The sequence below is a fragment of the Salmo salar genome, chromosome ssa03 (genome assembly GCF_905237065.1).
Source record: "Salmo salar chromosome ssa03, Ssal_v3.1, whole genome shotgun sequence".
Classification (NCBI taxonomy): domain Eukaryota; kingdom Metazoa; phylum Chordata; class Actinopteri; order Salmoniformes; family Salmonidae; genus Salmo; species Salmo salar.
Window position 1 is genome coordinate 9962004 of NC_059444.1, and position 10769 is coordinate 9972772.

Consider the following 10769-nt stretch of genomic DNA (forward strand, 5'->3'; position numbering starts at 1 on the left):
AACAGCTTATGGCGTTACAGTACAGTGTATGCAGCATAAGGAATATTTCCAATTCTTAGATCATGTATTATTCTTACATACTCATATGGACTTGTGAAGATCTGAAAAGATTGGATAGGTGTGAGCAATATGGCAAAAATGCCACATAGTAGAGGGCAAAGTGTAGCTTGTAGCTATTACCATAATACCTACTATATGTACCTATCAGAGGAGGCCGTCTTCCTTAAGCTCCTCCCACCAGTAGAGCTATTACCATAATACCTACTCTATATACCTATCAGAGGAGGCCGTCTTCCTAAAGCTCCTCCCACCAGCCTCCTCTGATAGCTGTCCAACCCTTTCAGATCAAGTCCTATCCAACCCTTTCAGATCAAGTCCTTAGCCTAACGGTCCGTTTGGATAGGATAGACATATTCTTGCTTTTGACTATTATACTTTCTCTTCCTCCTTTTACCCTTCAGAGGGACAACCCCATACAGATGCAGTACTTCCCCAGTGAGGGACGCTTCGATAAAATGTATTTCCCTTACTACGGCAACAAACTTCATGTAAGTTTGGGTCAAAGGTCAATATATGTCCATTTCTGATGTCTTGTCATACTGGTTTGTTGGTGCTTGATGGGAAAGCATTATTGTACAATGATGCAAGAATTTGGAAGACTGTTGGATGGACGTGTGAGATATTCAACAGTCCATGTTGGTGAGATATTCAACAGTCCATGTTGGTGAGATATTCAACAGTCCATGTTGGTGAGATATTCAACAGTCCATGTTGGTGAGATATTCAACAGTCCATGTTGATGAGATATTCAACAGTCCATGTTGGTGAGATATTCAACAGTCCATGTTGGTGAGATATTCAACAGTCCATGTTGATGAGATATTCAACAGTCCATGTTGATGAGATATTCAACAGTCCATGTTGATGAGATATTCAACAGTCCATGTTGATGAGATATTCAACAGTCCATGTTGATGAGATATTCAACAGTCCATGTTGGTGAGATATTCAACAGTCCATGTTGATGAGATATTCAACAGTCCATGTTGATGAGATATTCAACAGTCCATGTTGGTGAGATATTCAACAGTCCATGTTGGTGAGATATTCAACAGTCCATGTTGATGAGATATTCAACAGTCCATGTTGGTGAGATATTCAACAGTCCATGTTGGTGAGATATTCAACAGTCCATGTTGGTGAGATATTCAACAGTCCATGTTGGTGAGATATTCAACAGTCCATGTTGGTGAGATATTCAACAGTCCATGTTGGTGAGATATTCAACAGTCCATGTTGATGAGATATTCAACAGTCCATGTTGATGAGATATTCAACAGTCCATGTTGATGAGATATTCAACAGTCCATGTTGGTGAGATATTCAACAGTCCATGTTGGTGAGATATTCAACAGTCCATGTTGATGAGATATTCAACAGTCCATGTTGATGAGATATTCAACAGTCCATGTTGATGAGATATTCAACAGTCCATGTTGATGAGATATTCAACAGTCCATGTTGGTGAGATATTCAACAGTCCATGTTGATGAGATATTCAACAGTCCATGTTGGTGAGATATTCAACAGTCCATGTTGATGAGATATTCAACAGTCCATGTTGATGAGATATTCAACAGTCCATGTTGGTGAGATATTCAACAGTCCATGTTGGTGAGATATTCAACAGTCCATGTTGATGAGATATTCAACAGTCCATGTTGATGAGATATTCAACAGTCCATGTTGGTGAGATATTCAACAGTCCATGTTGGTGAGATATTCAACAGTCCATGTTGATGAGATATTCAACAGTCCATGTTGATGAGATATTCAACAGTCCATGTTGGTGAGATATTCAACAGTCCATGTTGGTGAGATATTCAACAGTCCATGTTGGTGAGATATTCAACAGTCCATGTTGGTGAGATATTCAACAGTCCATGTTGGTGAGATATTCAACAGTCCATGTTGGTGAGATATTCAACAGTCCATGTTGGTGAGATATTCAACAGTCCATGTTGATGAGATATTCAACAGTCCATGTTGATGAGATATTCAACAGTCCATGTTGATGAGATATTCAACAGTCCATGTTGGTGAGATATTCAACAGTCCATGTTGATGAGATATTCAACCATCCGTGTTGGTCAGTGATCTTCTTTTTTTGCTTCCACTACTTATTTTCTTTCCTACCCTATTCCACTCCCTATTTTTTCTCTCTCTCTCTCTCTCTCTCTCTCCCTTCTCTTTCTACTCCCACCCCCCTCCCACCTCTGTTCTTCTCACCCTTTACCCTCTGTCTACAGGAGAGGTATGTGCAGCCTGTGGTTGCTGTTAAGCTGTTGCTGAACAAGGAGGACTACAACACAGAGCTGACCATCGAATGCCGGATTGAGGGGTCCGACCTGCGCAACAACGATGACCGAGACAAGTTCCTGGGCCGCGTCACCTTCCGAATCACAGTCAAAGAGTAGGGAGTGGTGAGGAGGAGGCTAGTGTGGAGAAATGTGGTTCTTACTCCTCCCGGAAGATTCCTGGTTGAATAAGATAGGCCTAATTCCAAACCAATCCCTCCACCCTCACTCCATATACTTGGCGAGGGACATTCAAATCTGGTCTTTTTCATATCACCTTGGTAGTTCATTGATTCACCAGATAATCTACTCACCTGTTGTTACAGGTCAGTCTCTAGTTAGGCGGGATGGGGAAGGATTAAAACCAGCAGTTCTGTGAACCCTGAATTACCGATTTGAGTACCCTTCTCTTAGGCTCTTGACTCCATCTTGTATTTCTGATAGGGTTGGATATGTGTAAGCATAGCAAGAGTGCTAGATGAAGCAATTATCATATCATAGCTGATGCCAATCCATTCCTTTCAGATCTACAGTGCATCACACCCAAAAAGGGCCTAGACTAGTGCCTACAAATGTAGGATCTTAATTTGATCAGTCTTTCGTTGCTGAGAATTTAGCAGGAAATGTAAACAAACATTTCTAAAGTTTGTCATTTCCACTGAAATTTCCGACTTGATTTGCCCTTAACGAAAAGTGTATCCAGCCATACAAAAATTCCATTAATTATAATCCACATAATAAGTGGCTCAAATTAAGATCCTACATCTGTGATGGTAGGGGGTGAGAGATTGGTGTGAGATTGGATCAAAGGATAGGGTAGTGATGTCATCAATTTTCAACTATCTCCTGGAAAAAAGCGTTAATCGTGCCAAATTTAATGGAACATCTAGTTCCCTTGTTTACTTCAATGTTTACTCTATTACAGGCCTGGGCAACTCCAGTCCTCGGGGGCCTGATTGGTGGTCACACTTTTGCCCCATTCCCAGCTAACACACCTGACTCCAATAATCAACTAATCATGATATTCACTTAAAAATGAGTTTAAATCAGGTGTGTTTGCTAGGGATGTGGGGGAAAAGTGTAACACCAATCAGGACCCCGAGGACTGGAGTTGCTCAGGCCTGCTCTAGTATGACATCATCTTTGTCTTCTCTTTCATGATGTCATTCTAGCAGGAGTCTTTTCATGACTCACCAATCTAACGTCCATCAGACCCTTCTATTAGTCAGCTTTTGTTGTCTGACCCAGTGCTCTAGTGTTGATCTAGGCTCAGATCTTATTTTCTATTCAGATGGTCTAGATTGGAGCTTAGATGTGGTAAACTGAACCTAGATCAGGGCTTAGTGCCAAGGGTTGGATCAACTGTCAGGAGTTAGCCTCAATCAGTATTTAACCATCAGTCATCCACTGTCAATACAACCATGTTTAAAGTTGACCCTCTCATCTGAAAACAGAACAAATAATTATTCCTCAACATCACATAGATATTGAGTCAACCCCAGTGAAACACTGTCAAACCCAGAACCCAGATGCCCAATTACATGTCATTTAGAATCCTTTTTCTCTTGGGACCACAATTTGAACCGCATCATATTATAATAGGGAACTGTAGATAGGTGTGTGTGTGGTGTGGTCTGACCACAACCCAGTGGTGTGCCGTCTGTCTGTCCGGCTGCATGTCTGTGTGTCTGTTTACTCTACCCCTTACCTCACCACTGTAATAGCCAATGTGGATGAGGTGAGTTATCCTCCCTCCCATACACACACACACGCACACACACACGCACACAAACATGCACACACACACACACACAGATGCACGCACATACATGCACAAACACTCTACATCACACATTCATTTTATGCACCTCACACACACACACACACACACACACACACACACACACACGTAAAGCGACCTGCGAGGAAGCGCTGTGTAAATGCAATCCATTGTATCTATGTACTGTATATGCCTATCTTTGGGTGGAAAGCGTGTCTGTTTGTCTCTTACTCTCAGTCTACCCCTCCCTTTGTCTTTCTCAATGTATATATTTAATGGATTCACACAGTATTTTTTTTCTGTCACAGAACACAATGTTTGAGCACTGTAAAGAAGAAACTATATAAACAAAGATTTACAGGACATGGATCATATTCAAAAAGCTATGTTACGGTCTAAAATGGAATCTTGAAGGAACAACTTGTTATCATCTGCATGATGCCGCAACAATTGTGGATTAAAAGGTGATTTTGGAGAAGAGAAAAAAAATGGTGTCTTATCTCTTATGTGTCGTTATGTAATGATTGTCAAGGTTACACGGAACCCAAACCGGCTGCGAGCATGCGTGTAGTCAGCCTGCTAGGCATAATTAGCACAAGTAGCTTGTGGTATTATACATTTGCCACAAGAGGGCAGCAGCATTAAGGCAGAGAGATCCGTTGAATGAAGGGTCATTCCTGGTTTGCTTTAAAGACGTCTTCCAGCAATCAATTCACTTTTCCTGTTGAAAAGCGATATCCCAAGTATAAATACAGTAAAGTACATACACACACTAAAAGGCAGCAGCTAATGGGGATCCATAATACACACAAATACAAAAGGGTAAAAAAAACTATACATTTTTAGCAAAAATGTGGTTTTTCAGAAACAACTGCAATCTTCAAGGAGTTGTCGATGTGATGTCATCAGCCTCCTCATTGCTTGAGGAACAATAGAGAACAAAAGAGGAAAGGCTCCTCCTCCACTTGTGATGTCATGAGGATATCTGGGATACCTATTGAGATGTGGCTTTTGTACATCAGGTGTTCAATGAGGTGAAAAGGAGACTGGAGTATTTTATAAAAAATATTTTTTTATTTAACCTTTATTTATCAGTTAAGAACAAATTCTTATTCACAATGACAGCCTACCTTTGGGATGGTGCCATCCAGTGGTGATATTTATCATAGTAGTAGCCTAATGGTTTGCACTCAAGCAATAATTGTGTTTAAGCACCCATTTTCATGAATAGTAGATAATATGCATCAGCTTAAATTAAAGGAGCTTGATTGGCAATTAGCTAATTACTTTGATTACTGTAAATAAACTGTGATCTTTATTCTCTACCTTTTAGCCCCATGTGCCTAACAATGTTTGTACCATGTTTGTGCTGCTACTGTGTTGTTGTCATGTTGCTACCGTGTTGTCTTAGGTCTCTCTTTATGTAGTGTTGTGGTGTCTCTCTTGTCGTGATGTGTGTTTTGTCCTACATTATTATTATATATATTTGTTGCCCCCATCCTTATATAGTAGGCTTACAGTATGTTCAAAGGCTGATGCAAGGATGTGATCAGAACAATGTAGAAATTCAGGAAAAATATGGGGGACAGTGGAGGCTCCTCACAGGAGGAAGGGGAGGACCATCCTACTCAATGATTTTCAGAAAGAAAAAAAAAGAAAACATTAAAATAGTTATCCTTTTTAGATAAAAACGACACTAAATATATTCACGTCACCAGATATCTGATTAAAACCAGTGGAGGCTGCTGAGGGGAGGACGGCTCATAATAATGGCCCGGAACGTAGCTAATGGAATGGCAACAAACACATGGAAACCATGTGTTTGATGTATTTTATGCCATTCCACTGATTCTGCTTCAGCTATTACCAAGAGCCCGTCCTACCCAATTAAGGTGCCACCAACCTCCTGTGATTAAAACACACTTTTTTTGCAATGAAGGACTACAGTTGTCTGTAGGGTAGCACCATGGTGTAGCCAGAGGACAGCTATTTTCTGTCCTCCTTTGGCTACATTGACTTCAATAAAAAACCTAGGAGGCTTGTGATCCTCACTACCTTCCATAGACCTACATGGTAATTATGACCACTTCTGGAGGACGTTCTCCAACCAATCAAAGCTTTTGTAATATGAACTAACATGTTGTCCATCCAATCAAAGTATCGGAGAATTAACCTAGTACTACACGTGTGATTTAGAAGCTTGGTGAGTTGGTGACATGTTGGATAGATTGAGAGATTGAGATGGTGAATAGTGATGATAGTTGAGCATTTTGTAGGATGTCATTCAATTCAAATTAGGTTATTCAAACTGTAGGAGATGGAGGTAGGTTATATATTGTTTTCTAGGTTTTAGAACTTTATTTTTGTGTCAAGTTTGGCTGAGTAACAATGATTGGCTGAGGGACAATGATTGGCTAGGGAACAATGATTGCCTGGGGAACAATGATTGGCTGGGGAACAATGCTTGTGCGCAATTGGCAGGGGAATGACTGGGGAAACTTGTTTAAACCTGTCTGAAAGCTGTCATATTTTGGTTCACTTATGCCCTAAAATACATTTGTTAATATAGGCAGAATATTGTATAAAATAAATATATGCTGCATTCCTTGCCTTCTTTTTGGCTAAAATAAATAAAACAAGATTGGGTGAATAACTTGAAAAATGTAATACATAAGCCTCATTGTCACGACTTCCGCCGAAGTCGGGTCCTCTCCTTGTTCGGGCTTCTAGCCATCATCAATCCACTTTTCATTTTCGATATGTTTTGTCTTGTTTTTTCTCACACCTGGTTTCAATTCCCTCAATTACTTGTTGTGTATTTAACCCTCTGTTCCCCCCCATGTCTTTGTGTGGGATTGTTTATTGTAGTGCTTGTGCACGTTCCCCGTGAGCGCACGACAGGTTATTTTTGTGCCCATTTATCTTGTTGTTCTGGATGCCGTTGGTTTTGCTTAATAAATCTCTGGTTAATACCCAGTTCTGCTCTCCTGCGCCTGACTTCTCTGCCGCCAATTACGCACTTCGCTACACTCATAATAAATACATAAATAAAAAACGTGCACATATATAAAAAATAAAGTTGGGCTATTTCAACCTTGTAATAATTCATTTTATTTCAATGTTCTATATAGCATCGAATTATTAATATAATAAAACTTGGCCTTTGATGTTTCCTTGATATACAGTACCAGTCCAAAGTTTGGACACACCTACTCATTCAAGGATTTTTCTATATTTTTACTATTTTCTACATTGTAGAATAATAGTGAAGACACCAAAACGATGAAAAAACACATATGGAATCATGTAGTAACTAAAAAAGTGTTAAACAAATCAAAATATATTTTATATTTGAGATTCTTCAAAGTAGCCACCATTGAATGAAGGTAATGAGTTAATGTTTTCATATTTTTCTGTGAGTTGGATTGGACACTGAGGTAGCCTACTATTAGTAGGAATGGGAATATACAACTGTCCTGTAGGCCTATAGCCTAAATTTAGCCAGCCTCGCCCTCTCTCGCAGCTTGTATAGAAAGTTTAACCAGGTAGGCTAGTTGAGAACAAGTTCTCATTTACAACTGCGACCTGGCCAAGATAAAGCAAAGCAGTTCGACACATACAACAACACAGAGTTACACATGGAATAAACAAACATACAGTCAATAATACAGTAGAAAAATCTATATACAGCATGTACAAATGAGGTAGGATAAGAGAGGCCATGGTAGAAAAGTAATTACAATATAGCAATTAAACACTGGAATGGTAGGATGTGAAGAAGATTAATGTGCAAGTTGAGATACTGGGGTGCAAAGGAGCAAGATAAATATATAAATAAATACAGTATGGGGATGAGGTCGATTGGATGGGCTATTTACAGATGAGCTATGTACAGGTGCAGTGATCTGTGAGCCGTACCGGCAGTAGAAGGGGTCCGGATATTGTAGCCGAGGAGTGGGCTTCAGTAGTAGCCCAGGAGCCCTAGCCGGGAGATGGGTCTAGCATGGGCTAGCTCCAGGCTAGTTGGTGCTTGCTCCGGGGTGGAAACGTTAGCCAGGAGTAGTCAACCCGGGTTGCGGTTAGCTAGCTGCCATGATCCAGATGAAAGGATTCATAGTTTGCGGTAGGAATCCGGGGATATGGAGAGAAAAATAGGTCCGGTATGCTCTGGTTTGAAACGCGTTGTACGAACTGGCGAGAGCTTTCCGAGCTGTAGGTTAGCTGATGACCGCTAGCAGTGATTAGCTGACTGGTAGCTGATAGCTGGTAGCTAGTTAGCTAGCTAGCTTCAGTTGAGGTATTCCAGTTAGGAGGTAAATAGAAATACTTTAGAAAAAAAACAGATCCACACCACACTGGGTGAGGTGGGTTGCAGGAGAATATTTTGAATTTGAGGTTTAGGAAAAATATTAAAAAGAATGCGAAGAAAAATATATAAAAAGATATACACATGGGACGAGACAAGACAAAGACGTCTGAATGCTACGCCATCTTGGAATCATTCGGTCATGAGCGCCGCTGGGTCTCTGGCAGTCATCAGCTCAGTGTTGCCAACTTAGCGAGTATTCAGACCCCTCTAGCGACACATTTTCAAAAAAGCGACTAGTGACAAATCTAGTGACTTTTTCTGGTGTTATTGGAGACTTTTGGAGACTCTGACGTGAAAGTATGCATCGTTCTTACTCTTCTCAACGAGCAGCGGGTGCTGCCGTGGGCCCCACCCCTGTCCCAAAGCACTCACAGGCGGCCCAGTCCTCTCGCAGCAGTCCCTCCCAGCTGCATTCAGAGTAGGAGATGTTCACCCCTCTGCGTCCAGACTACAAATGAATCGCGCATGCGGGAAGCCGCCGCTGGCTGATCCCACCCTGGCTTACATAAAAAAAAGAATAATAGCCTGAATTAGGGCCAGACTAGTTACCATCATTTTCTCACGTTGCCATTAACAGATTTTTCTATTGTCTCTTTTTGGTCCATTTAGATTGTTAATGTAGATTGTATACAAAAAAATGTAAAAAATGTTATGGTTAAAAATGTTCATGTTTTACTGTGACTTGTTGTAGGCTCCTAAGTGGACCACGGTGCTTGCCTATGGAGCTGTGAGGGGAACGGCACCTCCGTACCTTCAGGCTCTGATCAGGCCCTACACCCAAACAAGGGCACTGCGTTCATCCACCTCTGGCCTGCTCGCCTCCCTACCTCTGAGGAAGCACAGTTCCCGCTCAGCCCAGTCAAAACTGTTCGCTGCTCTGGCACCCCTATGGTGGAACAAGCTCCCTCACGACGCCAGGACAGCGGAGTCAATCACCACCTTCCGGAGACACCTGAAACCCCACCTCTTTAAGGAATACCTAGGATAGGATAAAAGAATTCTTCTAACCCCCCCCCTAAAGATTTAGATGCACTATTGTAAAGTGGTTGTTCCACTGGATATCATAAGGTGAATGCACCAATTTGTAAGTCTCTCTGGATAAGAGCATCTGCTAAATGACTTAAATGTAAATGTAAAAAACGAAGTAACTCTGTCAGAGTGTTTCTTTTGGGTCACTTCTGCTGGTCCCAAGCCCGGATAAAGGAGGAGGGTTGGAATTGTGACATTAAAAAACCCAAGAATCAACAGAAGAAAGTTAATTTGTAGTTCTAAACATATTTAGGGTGTTTTTTACTCACTTTTTGTCTCTCCCATGACGTTATTCCTCTATCCTACAGCGTCAATCACAATTACATGCACATGGCCAATTATGCAAATTAGGTGATGACGTCATTTAGCGACTTTTAGGACAGCCAATAGCTACTTTCCTTACTGAGGAGTTGGCAACACTGCATCAGCTTAGTAGGAGGAGGAGAAGGGCCGGCACTCTCACTAGATTAACTGTCACTATTCTGGAGGGGAGGAAGAAGAGGAAGAGCAACGCCACTGTCATTCTGGGCAATGAGTTCTCTGTCGGACACGAAGGATGCTAGTGCCAGCTGCTGCATCAGTAGTCCTACTAGCTTCCACCTGCGATAGTGTTCCGTCAGTCAAGGACAAGTTGGTAGCTTTGCTGATCTTTGGAAATTTAGCACGAGCTTGATCATGCTGCGTTTTTTTCTGCACCACTTGGTCTTGCCTTTTGTTTATCCATCTTGAACAATGAACTCACTAACCATCCGAGTCTTACCCGATTCACATAACTCGTTTTAACTTGATAGCCAATTAGGTGAAGAGGCAGAGGCAGGCTGCCGCCGACACCGCTGCGAAATAGGCTAATTAGACGCATGAAAACTGTATTGTCTGTCTGACTCACCTGCTACCAACGTAGATTGGACAACAGAAACATGTTGCTTGCTACATGTGGAAATTAAAAAGGAGGGTTACTGTCAAAATTATTTAAAAACATGTATAACATTTAGACATAGATGTTAGATGACAGGCACATGGGCCCCCAGAGCTTTTGCAGCCCCCGCCTTGCAGGGGCTGCAGGGTGTCAGCTATGCCCCCAGAGCTTTTGGGGGCCCCCCGCCTTGCAGGGGCTGCAGGGTGTCAGCTATGCCCCCAGAGCTTTTGGGGGCCCCCCGCCTTGCAGGGGCTGCAGGGTGTCAGCTATGCCCCCAGAGCTTTTGGGGGCCCCCCACCTTGCAGGGGCTGCAGGGTG

The 10769-nt window shown here is 41.9% G+C and overlaps 1 protein-coding gene across 1 annotated transcript in view; it reads left to right on the top strand.

Moving 5' to 3' along the window:
* LOC106598169 (sodium/potassium-transporting ATPase subunit beta-3) overlaps positions 1-4617 on the top strand; it is a 26452-nt gene extending 21835 nt beyond the window's left edge. The window contains exons 6-7 of the mRNA XM_014189233.2: positions 462-548; positions 2310-4617. Coding sequence (XP_014044708.1) covers positions 462-548; positions 2310-2477 — 255 coding nt within the window. The 3' untranslated portion in view covers positions 2478-4617. The remainder of the gene's footprint in view (positions 1-461; positions 549-2309) is intronic.
* The last annotated feature ends 6152 nt before the right edge of the window (positions 4618-10769 follow it).